Source organism: Lepidothrix coronata, unplaced genomic scaffold, assembly GCF_001604755.1.
Source record: "Lepidothrix coronata isolate B3197 unplaced genomic scaffold, Lepidothrix_coronata-1.0 Scaffold88, whole genome shotgun sequence".
Lineage (NCBI taxonomy): Eukaryota > Metazoa > Chordata > Aves > Passeriformes > Pipridae > Lepidothrix > Lepidothrix coronata.
The window spans coordinates 2,139,176-2,160,931 of NW_016690268.1; the positions used below are offsets into that span (position 1 = coordinate 2,139,176).

The following is a 21,756-nucleotide window of genomic DNA, read 5'->3' on the forward strand; positions in this document are numbered from 1 at the left end:
TGAAGGAAAAGAAGGTGCCTTGAAGTTCCAGAAAATAGCTTTGAGGATGCTTGTTTGGATTTTCTACTCAACGTCCACCAAGCTAAATGGACCCAAGTCAACTTACACAGTGCCCAGGATGTAGAATGTCATGATGTAAGTTTGGCGTTGAACGCCTCTCTCCCAAAATTCAACTGCTTCCTAAAAATGAGAGGTTATGTAACCTCTCTGGAGTTATTTCACTTTTGACTGTTTATCAGTATTAATGATGTATGAGATAGATGAAACCACAGTGTGATTATAAAATACCATGCTAATTTTGTACAAGTTATAACTAGAAAAAAATTTAATTTGCTCATGAAAATAAAACTAAAGTGCTGAAATAGCTAGGAAAGAAGTGAAGGATATCCCATATCTTTTTTTTTAAAGTAATCTTTTAAGTGAAAACACACATTCAGATGGAATGTGCACTATCAAATTTATCCAAGTATTTTTAGGAAACCTATTTCCCCAAAACTTAAAATATGACATTATTTGAGCTTTTTAGGCATAGAAAACAGTAATGATAATTTATAAAATAACATTGCATATTTAGCTATGGGGGAGTTGACACCAAAAAAGCCAACAATTCTTTTGTGCTTCATCAACAGAAATGCTTTCTGTGTGTTTCTTAGAGGTGTTTCAGTTGCATCTCAGAAGCATTTAGGATGCACAAAAGTAACTAAAGTCACAATTTAAAGAGAGGTTCCAGTAATGAGATGCCAACACAATATCTCTTTCTTTCTAATGGTGGAGCAGTAAACAGAAAATAGAAAAGAGTAAAGGAGTAGTCTGTATAGATTTTATTTACAATGTTAGATATTGACTGTCATTTAACAAGTACTAAATATTGAATGCAACATTGTATTTTTTAAATCACGGTTCACCTACAGACACACTGGAATTAAGGGTATTGGTTCCAGAATATACATATAAGAAACAAAAAAATTACTATACTTTTATTTGAATATTAAGAATTAAGACTATAAAACAACTTAATATTTATAAAAAATGTGGTGTTTTACAACTTGAAATACTAACCTAGACAATGTAATTTATATATATTTATTTATGTGGTATAATATAGGTAAGCTCAGGATCAAAATTTATTCTTAAATATCATAAATAAAAAATCAGATATTAAACCATTTAGAGAATTTCGTCAGATTAACTCTAAAATAGCTGTGGGAATTACACACATACATAGCAGCTTCAATGGAATAGACCTCATGAAAAAAATAGGAGTAAAACAAACTAAAAAACCCCAAAGGCAAAAATTCATACCATTCTCTAACTCTAGGATGAATAACTGGGAAATTATTATAATGCATTTTCTTTAGCTTGAAACTGAAGTTCCAGGAAGTAAAAAATTCCTACAAGAAGACTGAGTGATGAATTACTTTCTTTCTTACCCTGCCATTGCTCATAACAGCCATTTGCCCAGGAAGCAGTTTAAGAACCTCCTGGCAGAACATCTGGTGGGTTTTAATTAAATCCAGTCCTAAAGTGTTGTACTTCTTCTCAAAAGTATTGCCATCCATTCCCTAAAGCAAAGGTAAAGCATAAGATGGTGGAATGATTCAGCAAAAATAAATTCTGTAACAGATGAGGTAATCAAAGATTTTCTCTAAGTTATGTGGTAATGAGAAATCAAAGCAAAACAACCTCGACTTCAGTGTAAGTACATGACTTTGGTGTGGAGCCAAGGTCTCACAATTAGCTGGGGTGCTGTTTTTACCCTGGGGCAACTCTGAATTACCGTGAGAGGAAAACTGAGCCTGAGGGTAAGCACTTTTTCCACAATCCAGCACACAGCTGCATGAAAAATAATATTTTCTGTTAACAACTGAACTATATTCTCACTTTTAGGAAAAAGATGTACAAAAAATCCATAATACCCCAAAAACCTAACAGTCATTCATGTGGCCACTGGATACAACTTGAATGTTTTGGGGAAGCCAACATCATCCAATAAGACACACAACAAATCCATGTCTGAAGTGGGAAAAAATGTCAAAACTTACACTGGCACTGTGCCTTACCTGTCAAAATTATCATGCTATATTAAACTCTCCTGATATGTATTTCTTCACTAGTAATGTGCAGACCAAGCAAATAGATTCGCTCAGATACAATTAATGTATCAGAATAAACAAAACAAAATAAATCAGTAACATGCCTGCTTGATTATCTACCTTTACGTCTTTCAAAATCCATTAAAGAAATAAAAGTATGACTCAAAGCAACTAATTAATTTTCCAGTATGTTGCCAGTTCTCTTAGTCTTGCAACACCTCCTATTTAAAAAGACGACAATTTATAGCTCCTTCTGAAACAAAACCTGTAGTTAGCAGCTGTTATTTGATAACTCAGCTCCACTCTACATGCGAAATTTGAAATCAGCAACATTTGTATTTTAAACCAATGAATTTGCATAAAAACAGAGCAGAAAATGTTGTCCAGAACTGTATAATGCTTCAGTCTGTGCCTACTACTGCTCACAACCACAGCAGCAGTAAAAAGTTACTTCTGAAGTCCTAATTCTTGAAAAACATTAATATTGTAATTTTAACTGAGAGCTATAAAAAAAAATCAACAATTAAAAAATAAACTATTTTGGTTTCGATTATCCAGTATCTGTACTTTCTATTTTTCAGTACTCTTGCTTGACTTTAAATAAATTCTTTATTCTTCAACTGTATAAAAGTTGCCAAAAATCCAAATCTGCTTCAGCAGAAACTGTATAAGGGTTATAAACTTAGTAACATTTGGCCACACGCTGTCACTCTCAACCATGCCCCCTTACAATAAAATATATGTAAAATGAAAAAGAAAGTAATCTAATTTAGTTTTTACTCACTGGGATGAGGAATTTAGTAATTTTAGTTCCAGCAGCAAGGGATTTTGCTGTCTCTTCCTTACTGAGTTTACTGAGGAAACTTTTTAAGTTGCTGTTATTTTGTGTTAGAAAAGCAGACAAAATTCCTCTTGCAATGGCTGTGTTAGATTCCTTTATTTTTGATGAAGGATTGTTCAAAATCCCTACTCGTGTATGACTGCTTGTTTTCTGCAAAGAAAAATACAGAATAATAAGCATATTCATTTACAATTCCATCTGCTGTTATGTAGTGTATTCATATCTCTGTGAAATGAACTTAAGTATTTAATTTTTTTGCAGCTATTTGTCTTTAGAAAATATACTTCAATGCTGTAATATAATTCATAATTTCAACTAGGAGTTAAAACATGATTAGTAAGGATTTACCTATTCTGTAATACATATTTTAAATAGAAGGTTTTTTTTAATAGAACAATTGCCTTTGTGCATTTTGCAGAAGCATATTTTTAACAAAGGATATACACAAGTGTTCATTTACAGACTTCAGAACTGGTTTTGTAGACATTTTTCTGTTTTTCAAAAACTATCAAACTAAGCATAAAATAAATGCAAGCAAATTTATCCACTTACCCCTTTAATCTTAATCAGCAGAAAAATCTTTCACCTGCTAAAGTCAGTGATGCCACTCAAATTTTACCAGAGAGCATGAGGATTCTAAGGTAGGATCAAATAGCATCACTAACCGAAGAAAAGGTAAATGGACTTTATTGCAGTAAGGAATAAAAAAATAAGTAGTGCAATCACTGGTACTCAACACACTAAACGTTAGCAAACTTTAAATTGCAGCCCTTGAGAAAAACTTTGTTAAAACAGTTATGGTCCCCCCCCAGTGCAGTAAAAGATGTTGAAATGCTGGAGAGGCTTCAGCAAAGGGCTTTTAAGATGGTCAGAAGACTATGAGGAAATACTGAAGAACCTGGGCTTGCTCAGTCTGGCAAAGAGGAGGCTACAGGGGACTCTAATAGCAAACAACTGCTACTGAAGGGGAATGAAAAACATGACTGGGGCCAAATCCTTCTTGGTAGCAGCAGAGTATAACAAGGGTTAATGGTCACAAATTTTGGCCTGGCAGAAAAAACTGTATTAGGAAGGCAGTGCAACACCAGAGCAAATTCTAAAGAGAGGGGACAGAGTTGCCACCTTGGAGATTTCCAGGAATCCTTCAGACACACCTACAGTTGACCTGATCTAATAAAGGCAATAATCCCACTCTGAGTGGGAGGCTGAACTGGATGAACTGTAAAGGTCTCTTCCAGCTAAGACATCTCTAGCTTTTTTTTCAAATGAAGTAAAAATATATTTGTAGTTTTCAAAACAGTATATATTAGTTGGAATAGTTAAAAGTGAATTTCCTTCAGCCACTTTCCCGCCCAGATTCTTGCATGTTTTCTTCAAATGCTGATGGCAAGTCATGAGCAAGAGGTGTTTGTGCCAATTCTGCAACTATCAGAAATTCTACTAGACCCTGATTTGATAGACAAAAGGGACTAGAAAGGAGAACCTCCATACAAATCAATGGACTTCAGAAAAATACTGGTTCTGTTTTTTTTGTCATGACACTTGAAAGTCACTAGACCAAGCAGTACAGGAGGTTTATGTGAATCAATCTATGAATTAGAATGAAGATAACCAATTAAACCGCTGTTGCACTGAAGATTCGACAAACCTTATTCAGAATGTTTTTTTCTAATAGTTTTCTTTCCTAGATTCTCCTTACTAACACATGGGGACTTGCCTAGGCAGTTCTCACCTCTTAGCTGGGAATATGGAATTTTTCCTCTGCTGAAGTGGTGGGTAGAAAACGAAACTACAGATGGAAGACATGTCAAGCTTGGGTCACTGATCAAGCAGTCAGAGAAATTAAATGTTTTTCTGTAACAAGGACTTGTACTGAATATTCCTCTTTACGTTTTTTAAAGCCTCTCTCTAATACATACTTGTTATCACATGCTCTCTGCAAGATATCAATCTTCTAATTCCCTTAGGGTGGTTCCTATTTCATTCCTGATTGGAAAATGTAGATGCTTTCCCAATTTCAGTTTAAGCACTCTCCTAACCTGACCCGAACTGAGAGTTTTTGGTCATTTATATTCACATGAGACATTTACACTTTATAAAGTATATTTACGTATTTGTATTTTAGACATTTATACTTTAAATCATATTATTAATACAGAAGAACTTAAAAAAAAAGCAAACTCATGAATGTGGATGATCCTCCTAACATATTAAGAACACACAAACAAAAATTAATCTGTCTTTGAAGCACACAAACAGTACATGAAAAAATGGTCGCTTCATGACCACAGTTATGCCATATAACAGGAGAACACTGCATAATGGCTCACATCAACAGGCAGTATGCTAAATTCCTTGGCCCAGGTCACATGCTAGGCTACCTGATGGGAGAAAGTCTGTAACTGGGAAGACATTCACCCTTTTAGTACACAGTGTCATAGTTTCTCTCCTGTGTCATGACCCAAGAACCAACCAAATAATCATTTCTGGGGGGGAGTTGGGCAAAACAAAAGCACAGTCTCTCAAGTATGCACCTGACCCACAAAGAAAACGTTGTTACACCTTTATGTAGCAGTATAATTATTGAATGTGCAGAGCGTTGTTAAGAACATGTTCATAATAATTAATTTCATAAAACCTGCTAGAAACTCACCAGGCTTTTCAGGGCATTAGAAAGCAGTCGTCTACCAGATGGTTTATCAAAATCAGCAATAATCCAGATAGTAACAGCATATACTGTGTCTTCATCTGAAAATTAAAGATAATCCTGCATTACTTTCTGGAGAATCTTCTCACAACTAATGAATAATGAATTAATTAATTCTGTTTGAGATTTCAAAATTTATGTGTATCTTTGACTGCTGACTTCAATTGCAAGACTAATCTTTGCCACATCTGAATCTTTTGTTCTCTGAATTGAAATAAGATTCTTAGGAGGTAATTTACCATGTTAATAGGACAAAGTCACTAAAAGAGCCAAGCCATTGTTGCAGCACTGAAACAAAAGGGCCCTAAGTAATAAGATAGCTCCAATTAACAAGATCTGCTTTACCAGAGGTTACTTGTGAACATTGGATTGGAGGCTGCTCATATAGCCAGAAATGAGAAGAATTAAGTCGTTACAAGAATGCATAAACTAGGCCAACCACTTTCTCTGGCAGTAGAGTCCTTCAACTAAATGCTGAAAAAACCTTCTGGAGGCAAATGGGAATAATAATAAATACAGTCCAAAGAAAGTAAACTACTGTGTAAGTGTATTTGCAGAAAATTTCCTATTTTCCTGCTCTGCAGTCTCCTGTTCTTTACTTGTCATAGAAGAGGAACAGTATGTGAAAAATTCTGCAAAATTATCTGTAGAAGAATATCAGTCTACCCAGGTCTATCCTATATCCCCTAAAAGGTAATACATATAGACAGAAATTTTCAAAGGTTCTGGTGAGATTCTAGGAAGAGGTTATTATTAACTCTTGCTGTGGTCTAGAGAAACATACTGGGGACAGAGATATGAAATATAGATTCCAGCTTAAAGGTTATGGGCTTTACACAAGAGATCTCAATCTTACAAATAAGCCTAAAATTGAAAGTCAGTCATTTGACAGCTAGCTGGGATGTCCCTATGGTTGAAGACACAGAATCAAATAGAGCCAAATAATTGTATTCTGAAGAAATTTAAGTATTTGGCATTTACTTCTGATAACGGAATAAGTAGAAACTCTGTAAATATTACATAAAAATCAGTGAAAGAACAGCACTTTGTTAACATGGTTATTCTGTCTCTTGATGGACTGGTTAAGAGCAATTGTTAACTGTTCCCTCCTAGAAGTAAATAAGGTAAAATTCCATGCAGAAATATGCCCCCTCTGTTGTAATTTCCTCTAACTCCAAGGTAATGTACTTGTATATGCAATAAGAATGTTTACATTAAAAAATAGTTCAAATGTACAAAAAAATTGAGTTTTAATAAATATAAAATGTATCAATGAGTGATAATATCATAGAATCATAGAATCAACAGGGTTGGAAAAGACCTCCGAGATCAAGTCCAACCCTTGATCCAACACTGCCATGGTTACTAGACCATGGCACTCAGTGCCACATCCAGTCTCATCTTAAAAACCTCCACGGACGGCGAATCCACCACCTCCCTGGGCAGCCCATTCCAATGTCTTACTACTCTCTGCGTAAAAAATTTCTTCCTAATATCCAACCTAAACTTCCCCTGGCAGGGCTTATCAGAATATATTTTATTTCTTTTCTACAAAAAGACAAAGTTTCATATAGCAAAATTAAACCACCTAACTAGGCGAAAAATAAGAAGATACTTATGCTAATAAATAAGATATATAATCAATTATTCCTGAAATTACAGATATGCCTAATTTTGGTATAGATATTACAAAGACTATATATTCTGCATTTGATAATGGTGCAGCTAAGAGTCACTTGAAAACTGAATATCCTCTAACATTCTCAAGTAAAATATTAATTTGAAAACTGCATCTGTTTCCAAAGCTGAAAAGTCTTGCAAAGCTTTTAAACTTTATGTTTGTGAAACAAAAAACAACTAGCCACCACATCCATCCCATTTCAAAACTACAAATTTGAAAATAACTATCCTGTTAATTATAATTTATGCTTATAATATTTGGATGTGATCTGGTTCCTTAAAGAAGGTACTAGGATATTAGAAAATGTAGTTGTTTACATGTGATCCTTGGGATACTGACTTATTCAGGATATTTTACTGGCAAACTTCAACAATTTAACAGTGTAATACCCATATACAGATAGACAGATAACCCATACAGGAAACTAATGTACCCTTTTTTGTTAAATACTTCATGTTGTCTGAAATTACAGCACTTTTATCTTGTGAGTCCAAAAAGGAGAAAGTAGAGAAGTCTTCCACATCAAATGGAACTGCAAAATGTAAAATGCAATATGTTAAACATTAAAAAGAAAAATAAAAATCATAACAACAGCCAATCTGAGAAAAGTAGTTACCGGATGTGGGTCTGAAAGGTATGTATCTTCTTTCTGCTCCAAGAATAGCGGGGTTTATACGGGAAACTATGTTGTTCTGGTCCATAAGAAAATCTATTGCATTCATGTGATCATTTAGCAAACCCTGTAGTAAGAGAAAAAAATTAAATCTGTACTTTTATAGTTTCAAGACAAAGACCAAGTATTTGTACAGTCTTTCAACTGAGCTTAAAGCTTCTATATACACCAAATTATGGACTATGTCAAGTCAAAACCACATAAATTATATCAGACAGATAGTATTTCAAAATATCAGATGCACATTTTTCAATTAACAACTGCAGTATAGTCTCAGTTTCTGGTTGAAAAAACCAATATAATTACTATATGCTCAGTTGATCCTCCAGTCTTGAATAATTTAAATGTACTGTTTCAAAACCATGACCACAAATTAATGTAACAATGTAACTGCAGGTGTGCTATTATTAATTCCAAGCCATCTCATTATAAAAAACTTAATAGATAAACATGACTCAAACAATTTACTGCCAAATATTTCATCTTGCCTTCGTTCAGTAATGTTGAACATACCATGAACACTGCCCGCTGGAAGAACTTGGTGGCATCAATAATCCTCTGAAGAATAACTGTCTCTAACTCTTCAACATCCATCTCGTCTCTATTAAAGGGCACGCCATTAAACAGCACTTGAGGCAATGGGCCCAGGCCACTCCTTTTATAAAAGGTTGCTCCTGCCTGATCACATCAGAAATATCACAGGATTAAACAGACTGTGGCTGACTGTTGCAAAAAATGAAACTAATATCAAGAGAGGATGAACTCTAATCTCCACGCACTCATCACTGTCACACCTTCTCATGAGTAGCAGGGAGAAAACAAGAAGCGTTTGGAAAGCACAGAGGAACAGATGGGACTCATTTCTCAAACAGAATGACAAAAGAAATCATAGCTCTGTAGATGGTGTTCTAAACTTGCTGAGAAATATTCTTTTATTTTGCTTAACATTCTTAGGAAAAAAAATTAAGCAACAACATTAGAGAAAAACCCTGAGACAAAGTTTTTTTTTTCCCAAAGAAAGTACCCTAAAAAAACCTCAAAAGGTTTTTATGTTCATAAGTGAGGTCTTATTTGATAAGAAATCAGAACAAGCTGATTTTTCCTCAAAATTAGAAAATTCAGTGAGACAAAGAAAAATAAAGATGTATTGTAAGCAACTCTCCCTTCTTATATTCTGCATCATTTCATGTTTTCTTGCAATACCTATGTGTTCATCTTTCTGTCATCCCACTGTCTCCTCCCTGGTCTTCATCACAGTCTCACTGTCCCTGCTTGTACAGGGGATTTCTTCCTGGTGGCTGACTATTTTTCTTTCTTTAATATTCTCTGTGGGAGACTTCTCCTAACTGTACTCACTTGTTTCCAGGACAGATTCAAACTGCCCCGCCACACAAAGCCTCTAGACTTTATTCCAGTGAGGAATAAACAGCATAAGGCATATAGCACCCTTTTTTCTGGCTGCCCCAATACATCTTTTTAAAGAAATATAATACACATTAGATAACAAATTTTAAAAGGAAATAAATTAAATGGAGTCAAAACCACAAGACTGTATGAACAGCATGGCTGAAGACACACAGAGGAAAAAGGTATTTTATGTATGTTTTAGCAGAAAACTGTCTACTCAATTACAGATAAAAATGTCTTCTCTACAGCCTTTAAATAAAAATCCATAGCTGTCTTTCCCAAAGGATATTATAACCAGAAGGCAGAATTAAAGAAAACAATGATCCACCTAGAAGACAGGTTTCAGCTCTTCACCCAGAGACACATATAATTTCTACAGCATGAGGGAGACCCCTTGACATGACTACTAAAAAAAAAATACTTGTGCTCCTGAATACAGCAGGCAAGAGTAAATTTTCATAGTGAGACTAGTAATGCAGAAACCCCTGCAGCATTTCCATTAATGACTGAATGGTAGCTGAAGAAAATGACTCAAAGGTGCTGTATCTACTTACTTTAACATTTAGCAATCCTTCAGCTTAGCAAATGCATTAAGTTGTACACTGCAGTATTTCTGGCTCTCAACATACCTTCCTCCCTTCATCATGTTCAGAATGAACACCTAGTATACTCTGAACATCAGCATTGGGGTATTCACTTCTAAGGACATCTTTCACATCATCTACTGTTAGAACACTTCCATCTCTCACTTCATGGTACATCTGTAAAAATTATAACAGAAAGAAATTAAAAAAATGTGGTGAATTGTCAAACATAACTCGATAAAATCAATAAAAGTATATAAACAATAATTTTTTTATCATGCTCTAGCAAATTTTGTATCAATATAATTTTATATTGCTGTATTGAAGTTTTTATATCGCTTTAGTAATTATCACCATTGCTCATATGCACAATTTTACATCAGAGCACTGTTCTGATTAATGTATTATTATACCTTTAGTCTAAATCTGAAGTGGCAAAGGAAATACACTTATGTGAGCTGAATGTGAAAGGTTATTTCTCTCCACTAATTAGAGAAGCAATCTAAGTTCTTTCAATAAACTACCTAATCATGGGTAGTTACCTGAATCTATATGGGATTAATCCAAGCCTAAATTAGTCACTGATACTTTTTCCTACAGAAATAATTTTTCCTTAGAAATGTTATTTTATTTCATAGAATAATATTTTATTACTTTCATTAAACATACAATAGAAATTTGAAGTGAAAAATATTCAGTCCACTTCTTTTCAAATGAGGAACAATACATTTTCCTCTATAGATCTGAGTATCTCAAACTTGTATTTTATTGCTTATATTTTTGCGATCTTTTAATTATATTTATCATTCTCTCCTTTTTATATTATGAAACAAAGTAAAGAGAGAAACACAACATTTTAAAAAGAACACTGTAAATTATATTTTGTGATTCTGGTCAGGGATAATTGTCAGCTCCCTAACATCTGTGGATTTCTCTCCCAAGGTAATCCTAGTTACTTTAATTTCTTTCATCTTAAGCTCTCTAAGTTTATCCATGACATCAGTTTCTAAGCACTAAACAGAAAAATAGAAAAGAAATGTAAGTAAAAATGTTATGCATTAATACCATATTCTCTGATGTAATTTTTACCTGCAGAGCCTTTACATGGACTGCTCACTTTATTTTCCTCCATTCATCTCTCACCTCTGAAACTCCTGTCTTTACAAGAACCTGCATTCTCTCACAAAGAAAGCCTGTGTCAAGCATTAAGCTGCAAGCCTGGAGCGTCTCTATGTTTTGTACATTCATGAACAGCTCAAGCATTATCAAAAAAGAAAGAAATTATCTTACTCTGTTTCACCTTCTACATTGGAGAAAAACAAAGGGTTTTTCAAAGCTGACAGGACTACCAAAGTGACATTAAAATCCCTGTACTCCAGAAGATACAGAACACAAAGACAGGGCCATCGCATTAACACAAATAATAGAGAATAATATTTCATAAGAAAATACTAAAAGCTGCAAGGCATGTATCTAATTTTTTATATTATTGAAGACAGCCTGTTGATAGGTAAAATGAAAAGAGCAAGTTGGTTTCTGAGGAAGGAAAGCATTTCTGCAAATAATAGAATATTAATGCTACACGTTTCTAACATTTCCGTATAAAGTAAATGCATACATCTCATGTTATCACAAGGTAGCAAGATCCTAATTATATTAAAAATTAATAAATTTTAATAAAAAAGAAGAAAAAAGGTGATTTCTTGTGAAAGAACTAACCTTAATTATTGAGGTAAAGGCCTGAAAGGTGTCATATTCCTCCGCAATGTAACTAAAACTTCTCCAAAGAGCTATTCCAGCATCTTCATTTCCATCAATTTCTTCTTTTGTATTTAAAATGAAAACAATTCCAATTCTATAAACAAGCAAAAATATCCGCTTCACACGCATTCTAATACCAACACAGAAGAGTAAGATGTTTGCATTTAAGTAATCTGCCCAACGCTTAGTGATGAAAACCCTGTACCTAGAGATGGCTGAATACCTGCCTGCCCAAGGGAAGTGGTGAATGAATTCCTTGCTTTGTTCGTGTGCATGGGTTTTGCTTTACCTATTAGTCTTTATCTCAACCCACATGTTCTCTCATTTTTGCTCTTCCAATTCTCTACCCCATTTCACCAAGGAGCAGTGACCCAGCAGCTCTGAGGGCTTTAACTGCAGGCTGGAGTAAAACCACAACATCCAGAAAGCCTAAAAGTCCAAGACACTGATGTGAAGATCTTGTTTCTCAGGGGAACAAAGACATTGAGCAATGAGACAATCTGATCAAACAGACTGCAAATAGTGGCATAATGACTAAAGCACAAAGTCTTTCCCAAACTAAACACCCAGGAGAGAGAAAACTGAAGATATTTGAAGTTATATTCCCTGCCAAGAACAAATAAGGATCCTTCTGGTCTCTACTACACTATTGGAAAGGAATTCTGATCATTACAGTCAATTCCACATCATACATGACATAGGAAAAGAACACGAAAAATCCTTCTGCTGAGTCCCAAGTGACAGAGCACATCTATGTCCATGGCTAGAACTTATGGATTCCGAAGAGGAAAAAATATATGCCTATTCATGAACATAGTTGTTTGCATTAAAAGATGAAGACTAGGAAGATGGATTCTGCCAGTCATCCAGAATTTTGTGAGTCCAAAGCCATCAGAACCCTTCTAAACATTTCCAAGCCTTCCACTCTCTGCTATCAATAAATTTTCTTAGAAGTGCATTTTAACCAGCATTTTAACATGAAACCTGCTTGTGCAATGGGAGAGAGCCATGAGGAAGAAGATGGTAAAAACCAGATACTTTTATGAATCAGAAATAGAGATTTTATGCAAATACTTAGCTGGACTCTGGGGTAGCATGTAATTTTCTAGAACACATCCTTGAATCATCCTGAGCATCTGCAGCTAATGCTATACATATTAGATCTGCAGGAAAATCCTCTGCCTTTAGCTGTCACTTGTCCCAAAACAAACCTAACAGGCCACCAAAAGGCTGCTCCATGAGAAACCTCTACAGAAGCAGCGATTCAATTTTTTTCTCCTCTACATTTACTTTATAGCCAACCTACAGGTAGAGATGTCTATGGCTGCCAACCTGCAACCAAAACCATCTAATAATGTGCAAAATGGCTTACACAACCACAGCAATCTATGAACTACAGCTGTATAAGCTGCTGCCTATTCCTGACCACACATATGACAGCCCTGGATAATGTCCCATATGCAGCAGCTGGCTGAAAGATCAAAATTTATGCCAACTATAGAAAAGAGGCAAATTGCAAGGCAAAACAAGAGAACTACAGTCTTTCTAAAGAACTATCAGAGACCCAAATCTGGCTCCTGCTATACAAAACACCGTGCATCCTGCAAGTATTTCCACGAAGTGTACAGCTCTGTCACAGCTGCTACAAGAACATGAGGCACCTACTGGTCCCGTGATACATGAGAGCTACTACAACAACACGACCACCTGCAAGGCTGAGCCCATGCTTCAGTGGACCTTCATATTTACAATCAGTAGGTTGATTTAGGAAGTCAGCTTTTCACTTAGATAGCCACTTCACATTAGATATCTTAAGGCTATTAAAATGAAATCTGTCTTATCAGTATAAAATCATTTAGACAGGTGTTCAGGACAATCAGGTGTGTACCAGATCACAGGACAGAGGGATTAAGAAATACAGCAAGTTTTCTAAAAAGATACAAATAATAATCAATTCATAAAGATGCAGCATGTTCTACAACTAATTGCTTCTCCCATTTTTTACATCTCACTATTGCAAATAACTTTTCCCAAAGACTTATGTCACCTGGATGCCATAGAAACAGTCAGCAAAAGTAAATATCATATGACAAGATAGACCCCATGACTTGTCTACATCTTGAATACTGTGTACATGGCTGTTGCTCTCATCTCAGAGAAGACATATTAACACTAAGAAAGTCCGGAGAGAGACAACGCAGAAAATAAAACAAACTTTGGAACAGCTTTCAGGAAAAGAATAACTTGTAACCTAGGGAATGAAATGAGTGCAGTTGAACACAGCAGAGCTTTATAAAATCATGACACCTATAAAATCAAGAGAGAGAGGGAGAGACTGCTTAGGTTCCTGTTTATAAGAGCACAGAGACAGTAAATGAAGCTACTAAAACTCTGGCTCAAAACAAATAAAGCAAGTTTTTCATACATCACATAGTTCAATGGTGAAAACACCTGGAAAAGGATACCGGGGGTGCTAAAACTTCACAGGAATTTGAGGGAAAACCAGAAAAGTTTGTGGAACAGAAACCAATTGAGGATAGCTAAGTATCCTAAGAATTCTTTGATCTCTAAATGCATGAATGCCAGGAAAATAATCAGGCAAAGAACCTGGTTCCACTATGCTTTTTATCACACCAAGTCAATTCCTTGTGGCTTCTTGTAGACAGACTGACCAAAATGGATCTTTGCCCTGACCCAGTTTAGCTACTCTTACGCTGTTATATATCACAAAAGGCAAATCATGTTCTAGGATATATTCTCCTCAAGGACTGAAGGAGTATTGTCTCCCAGGAAGTGACAAAATGCACATGTAACTAATATCTGTCCTGCATTATGTTTTTGTAATTGAAAAATAAAACATTAAGAAAAACAAAACAATTATCAGAGACAGTAAAATTTTAAAGAAAAAGGAAAGCCGTGTAACTTATTGAGGAAACAAAAAACATTTCACAGGAAGATTTTAAATATTTAACATGGAATTCATCTTGCTAAACCTTGGATACCCTTCATTTGTAAGCTGTGGAAATAAACAGTTTCATTTTTCATAAAAATGAAACAATTCATTTTTTCTTAAAAGTAGGCATCTCAGATTAACCAGACTGTTCCCAAAAAGTGTCTTTATCTCAAATGCTAACTAGTTCAGACCCAGACAGCTAATTTTTAGAAATTCAAAACTTGATGAGGACAATCTTGCTTTAGTCTTAAAAGTTTTTATATAAAACCAAAGTTAAGTAAAGCAACCTCAATGGAAATAATTGAATTAAAAAAATTCTCTCAAAATATGTTTTACAGCATGTTTTGATTACAGTGCAGCTTCACAAGGGCATGCAGTGGGACTATTTGACAAAACAAATTTTTATCAGACTTTTGCAGTTCATTTTACACACAGTCAAGTACGTTATCCCTTGCAATCTATTTGCTTAAGAAGACTTAATACCCGAGTAAGCTTGACACAAGTGGGTAACCAATGTGTCTTATTAGAACGTGGTTGAATTGGACTTCATTTGAATTCACATCTTTTTCTAGCAAAACAGAAGATGAAGATGAAGAAGAAAAAACGGAAAGCAACCTTATTTGAAGACTCTTCCTCAAGATTTTCAGTTTTCCTTACCTAAGTGGTACATTATAATGGTAGAATAACTCTGCCACTTTCATGTAATCACCTGTATCTTCTTGGACAGGATCAACAAAAAGTACCTAAGAAGAGAAAACATATCATGCAGCCAACATTTTTTCTTGATGTCTGCTTTTATTTTTTTTTCAGACATAAAATCCAAGATAAAAACATTAATTTCCAAAGGAGCTGTACGCCTCAACTGTTTTCAATTTTTTAGAGCATTCATTGTAAGAAAACATTAAAAGCATAAATGAAAATAACTTCAGAACTAACGAATTTGGATCAAATGCTGAAAACAGGAACTTCAAACCAAGTGATACTGTTTTCTCATTTGAAAGACTCTGTGCCATTACTTTGTTTATATTAATGAACTTTATATTTATTTTAAAAAGGATATAATGACTATTTTTATGTTAGTTCTTTTAACTGACTCTCTTCTGTTGTGAAAACCAAACAAAAATAAATAAATGGAATATATTGGCTTAAAACTTTAGTTAAAAGATAGAGCTTTGGGAAAGAATTCTTCCTTTCTGTCTCATATATTTTTGTAGTCTCTCTTTCACTTAGTGTAGCTTAGAATATAAAATTAGATCTTTCAGGCATGCATAAAATCTAAAACTGGGATGTATCTGCATAGATAGATTATCCTTATGTAGATTTAATTATGACATCTGTACCTTATTTATTCAGCTTTGCACTGCAAACTCCCCTTAGAATTTATCATATTTGCTAAAGCAGATGAAATGCAGCAGAATAACTTGCAAAATTTTGATTGCTCTCCCCCTCAGATTATAGTTAAATGATATGTTGTAGACTTCTATAATACAGCTGTTATATTTAACAAATTTAACTTTGAATAAATAATGCAATCTACTTCATATTACACACATCTTATGCTTCATTAGAAGTGAAAGAGTGACTACCTAAATATGTGAACAGAAAGAAAGAATTCTTTCCCAAAGCTCTATCTTTTAATTAAAGTTTTAAGCCAATATTTATTTTTGTTTCTATGTATGCTTCATAGAAACATACATTTTTTATTACACATTGCTTGTAATTTCACTGTCTTTTTATGTACTGAATTTAGTGTCACTTTAAACAACTGCATCAATGGACAAGCAAAGCGCTACAGATTTCATCAATCTGGGTTTCTGTAAGGCCTTTGACATGGTTCCCCACAACATCCTTCTCCTTAAATTGGAGAGAGATGGAGCTGATGGATGGCCTAATCAGAGGGTAAGAAATTGGTGGGATGGTTGCATCCAGCTCAATATCTGGTCTGTATTGTGACCAGTATTACTCAATATCTTCATTAGTGACACAGACCAAGTGATTGAGAGCACCCTCAGCAAATTTGCAGATGACACCAAGCTGAGTGGTGCAATTGACACAACTGAAGGACGGGATGCCATCCAGAGGGACCTGAACAAGCTCAAGAAGTGTGCCCATGGGAATCTCGAGAGGTTCAGCAAGGCCAAGTGCTGCACCTGGGTTGAGGCAACTCCCAGTTTATCAATGCAGGCTGAGGGACGAAGGTATTGACAACAGCCTTGCAGAGAAAGATTTGCAGGTGCTGGTGGATGAGAGGCTAGACATGAGCTGGCAGTGTGTGCTTGCAGCCCAAAAAGTGAATTTTATCCTGGGCTGCATCAAAAGAAACATGACCAGCAGGTCAAAGGAGGTGATTCTGCCCCTCTGCTCCACTCTGGTGAGACCCCACCTGGAGTATCCAGCTCTGGGGCCCTCAGTATGGGAAAGACATGGACCAGTTGGAGCAGGTCCAAAGGAGGGCCACAAAAACAATCAGAGGGCTGGAGAACCTCTCCTATGAGTAGAGGGAAACTTATAAGAAAAATGGAGAGAGGCTTTATACCAGTAGTAGTGACACTGTAGTGACAGAACAAGAGATAACAGTTTTGAACTAAAAGAGGGCAGATTTATATTGAATATGAAGAAATGAGGGTGGTGAGGCACCAAAGGTGTCACAGGGGAACCGGTTGCCCAGAGAAGCTGTGGAGGCACCACTATTTAAACTGGTAAAGGACAGATTGGATGAGGTTCTGATCAACCTGGTCTTGTTGAAGATGTCACTGGTCACTGCAGGAGGGTTGGACTAGATAACCTTTAATGGTCCTTTCCAACCCAAACCATTTTATGATTCTGTAGTTCATACAATTACCTTTTATATTTTAAATCAGCAATAGCTGCTTCCTTAACTCACTAAGGGATACAGAATGCTACATGCAGAGGAAAAATTAGGCTACAAGACACTCATAATTCGTATCCTTTAAAACATAAATCTTTTTGTACATCTGTTCACCATCTCTAAAACAAGGACAGTTCCCTCAGTAGTGTACTATGAAAAAAATTCTTCTATATTAGTGAATTATCTATGTGTAACATGGAAAGGAACACAAAAACTCCTGACAAAACTGTGCCCAAGTCCATTTCTGGAAATCAGACAATAACTGCATATGACTCACTAGACAAAGCACTCTTCACTATTATTAGCAGATCCACATAGAAAACAAATCTTAACAGTAAATCCAGCATGTGTATTTTTTAATAAACTGTCTGTTCACATATTAATAGATATGTTATGCAAAAATATTAAGTTCTCCAAACTTACCAAATTATGTAAATTGCGTCTAATCTGCTGCAGAACTCCAGGAAGCGTGGGTCTTAGCAGTTCCTGATAGCTTTCAGGCCATGTGCTATAGCTGTGATCTTGTTCTATATTATTAATCCACTGAAACAAAAAAGGTAGTCACTTAAAAAACACACACTGAACACTGAGTAAAATACGTGGACATAAATAATAATATTCAGAAACACATGGAAAGATTGCAAAGAATAAAATGTCTTCCCCTTTTTTTTTAAATAGTAACAGAAAGTAGCTTCTAAAATTAATCTCTTTTTTTTCCAATCAAACTGTTTTCATTTGCAGTACACATGAAACTATTAATGGATGGAAAAGGAAAAAGGACAATTTGTACTGTGCATAAGGGTGTGAATAAAATCATTTTTTTCAAGTGTGGAAACTACTTTCACAATACAAACATCATAACAACATATCACGTATATGTGGGTAACCCAGCATAACCACCTTGTAATCCAAATACAGTATTTATCTATAATGTGCAGTAACAGCACTTTGGATATACCAAAATAACCAATCCATATGTGGCCAATTTTTTCTTCTAGTCCTTTCTGTGTAAGCCTTGGCAAGCAGAAGAGTGAAATATGGCTCTTTCAGGTAAAAATAATTTTATTTTAGTGCCTTTTTCACTGGTATATAACCTTTATAGTGAAACCTGCATATATTTTGAAAAAGGGTAAAAAGCTCAGTCATTGGTCAGTTAGAAACAAAATATTTATGTGGTCCACAATTCACTTATCATACCTGTAAACTACACTTAGAAGTCTTGCATAATAGGATGATACCACATAGTGTTATGTGGCTAGCTTAATTGCTGTAAAGTCAAATTCTATTGCTGTAAGTGTGAAACTACTCTCAGATACATTTTTCTTTTCTTTTAAATATCTTACGTCTTAAAATTTTAATAAGGTATAAACTAGAGAAAATTACTCCTCAAATATATTGAAGGAATATCATCCTCAAAAATATAGTCTTAGGACTAGTATTTCAATTACACTATCAAAAAAGATAAACTATCTCATACATAAAATTATCAAATATGTAATATTTAAATAAATAATTTTAAAATTACTTACTACTATCGAAGAGTGACGAATATCTAGCGCATAACTGTTATCTGCAGGATGTATATGCAACCTCATAAATTTACTCAGGATCTCCTCTTTGATTCCAAGTTCATGAAGGCCATGCATCACTTTTCCTTCCAGTTTAAGAGTCTCTAAGATACTTTTTCAGGAAGATAAAATACATGTCTACACAGAACTCTTGTCATGACATAAAAACTATTTTTCATACTAAAAATAATCCTCATATTAACAGTCTTAGAAATATTTTTCTTTCTATATTCTCCCACAGACTAATGTTGAAAAAATGTATCAGTTAATAACACCCTAATTGTACATCTTTAACTTACTTCAAAACAGAACTACAAGAGATAATACAACTCTTTTGTTGATTCACATTTATTGTATATGAAGCAATTTTATCCATCTTTAGTAAGACGTGGCAGGACAGCAGAGCACAAGGTTTCTTGCTGTACTGTCCTGGCTGAGGCAGAAACCCAAGCTGGAGTATCCTAAGAGGAAGCTTTGCAAGTAGGCAGAGAAGCAGGCAGCACATGATAGGGACACAGATGAGCTCTAAGTCTGCATCACTGCAGAACCCTGAAAACAGCATGGAGGAAACACACAGCCACACCTCTAAAGTTTCCCAGAAAACCCAGTGGGACTCTAGAATACCTGTTACAATCTTAAAGTTCAAATCTGGGAAGGAAACAAACCCTGAAGCACTCCACTGTAGAACACAGCTTGCAAGATTTTACAACTGCCTTCATTTCTATCCTGCTTCATTTTGAGTTTCCTCTATTCCTAAAGCTTTCTTCTAAAACACGTTGAAATGAAACCTAGCACTATCATTAAAAAACACATAATTACTATGAAAGATTCAAGTCACTCCATCTCAAAACTCTGGTTGACAAAAAAAATAGGTAAAATTGCAAGCATAAATACTAAGCCCAAGAAAGTTTAAGAATCTTTATGGAAAAGAAAATAAGACATGAGTTAAAAATTGAAAATAAATAATTACAGACTGTGACAAATTAGTAGATTTACTAACAGTTTTGCAGGCCATCAAAAACAATTTTGAAGTAGTCCTGTTCGTTGTCCTTGACAACAGAGAAGAATACAACAGAAAATGTTTGTGGCTTGAGTGCTTGCATAAAAGAGGCAAGTCACACCCAAAATTATTATATTATAATTGCACAAACTAGAAAAAGATTTCTTATACCAAAAAGCACACTACCTTTGCATTAACAAAAGTTATTATAAAAGGTGGCCAGATAGAGACTTGCAAGCATGTCAAAAGTAACCCAAGGTGTTGGATATCTAAATTTAATGCCTGCAATTTTTTTTTTAAATTTTTAAGAAACAGGGATATGAAAACATTTAATTTACTGTCAAAAGTGCTTTCCCCACCTTTTTACAGCTACTGATTGGATTCCTTCCGTTTCCAAATTAATTTTACATGGTAAGTTGTAAAATTTTAACTGAACTAGAAAAAACATTCCAAGAGAAAATGCTGTTTTCAACTACTTATACAATGTTCATATTCAAAGCAAAACCACTGTAAACCAGTGTTCTCTCTACTGGAGGACATCCTGGCCCCCAAAATGCAACAGATGAGATTATCACCATGAGCACAACTTCTCCAGTATTATTAGTAGTTCTGTAATCTTCAAACAAGATGTACCATCTTACCTAAAAGGATCATGAAAATCCAAGTCAATAGGAAGGCCATTTAGAAATAAATGTGCTTCTCCAGGTTGGATTCCAAGTGTTTCATGAAAATGCTAAAAAGTAAAAAGTACTGCTTACTTATTTAGGTATATGTCAACCACAAACACACATATATAAATACATACACACACATATATCCATATATCTATATATCTATATCACATATCTATAAAAACCCTAAAGAAATTCTGCAAAATATACACATCAATTCTCTTCCACACAATTCCTTCTTGTATTTGAGTGTTGGAAAAAATACCAACATCATACTTTTATGAGTGCTATTTAATACACTTTGTACAAATACAAATGAAAACAGCTGGTAATTCCCCCCAAAACAATCTACAGTGTCCCTCCCTATCTGTACAAGGCAGAAAAAAAGACACATTCTCAATGTTTGCCAACAGAAAGTGAAAATACACATACGGAAATATGTCTTGTAAGTTTTTGAAAAATTCTACATATCTGTTCAGGAATGGAGAACTTACATGTGTCCTTCAGACCTCCACCTGAAAGCAGCTTTTGCAATAGCACAACATCTCTCAATTCCAAAAAAAGTGTATTCACAACTGTTTTAGGGAATTAAGAAAAACAGACAAGAAACCCAAAATCTCCTCTAACAAAGGGACCTCGGGAAAAATGCCGATTAGAAAGGGATAGCATAGCATATCTTTACTTTGCAAAGAAGAAAAGAGACCCACAATAAACAAATACAACAGAAGCATTTAGGGAGTAAAGTATGTCTTATCATTCTATTTCAGAGAGCTCTGAGGAACTATCTGTTTCAATCTCAGGTGGCTGTATCAAGATAAGTAACAGGAGCAACAGCAGTAGTGTATCCCAACTCACCCCATAGGAATCAGATTTCTGGATCTGTCTTAATTCCCAGTAGAGGAATGGAAAGTAAAAAATATGCAAAAAAAAAGCAAAAAAAAAATTTTT

The 21,756-nt window shown here is 34.8% G+C and overlaps 1 protein-coding gene across 6 annotated transcripts in view; it reads right to left on the minus strand.

Annotated features, from left to right (window-relative positions):
• Positions 1-21,756, minus strand: part of UGGT2 (UDP-glucose glycoprotein glucosyltransferase 2) — an 88,283-nt gene that overhangs the window by 33,534 nt on the left and 32,993 nt on the right. For all 6 annotated transcript variants that reach the window (XR_001875819.1, XR_001875820.1, XM_017821066.1 and 3 more), the window contains 12 exons: positions 20,779-20,870; positions 19,099-19,249; positions 17,993-18,112; positions 15,358-15,443; positions 11,706-11,841; positions 10,032-10,163; positions 8,509-8,673; positions 7,939-8,062; positions 7,756-7,854; positions 5,588-5,682; positions 2,878-3,084; positions 1,431-1,562 (listed from right to left, as the gene is read on the minus strand). Coding sequence is in view for 4 of the 6 variants with exons in the window: in XM_017821066.1 (XP_017676555.1) it covers positions 1,431-1,562; positions 2,878-3,084; positions 5,588-5,682; positions 7,756-7,854; positions 7,939-8,062; positions 8,509-8,673; positions 10,032-10,163; positions 11,706-11,841; positions 15,358-15,443; positions 17,993-18,112; positions 19,099-19,249; positions 20,779-20,870 (1,539 nt within the window). In the remaining 2 variants the exon portion in view is untranslated. The remainder of the gene's footprint in view (positions 1-1,430; positions 1,563-2,877; positions 3,085-5,587; positions 5,683-7,755; positions 7,855-7,938; positions 8,063-8,508; positions 8,674-10,031; positions 10,164-11,705; positions 11,842-15,357; positions 15,444-17,992; positions 18,113-19,098; positions 19,250-20,778; positions 20,871-21,756) is intronic.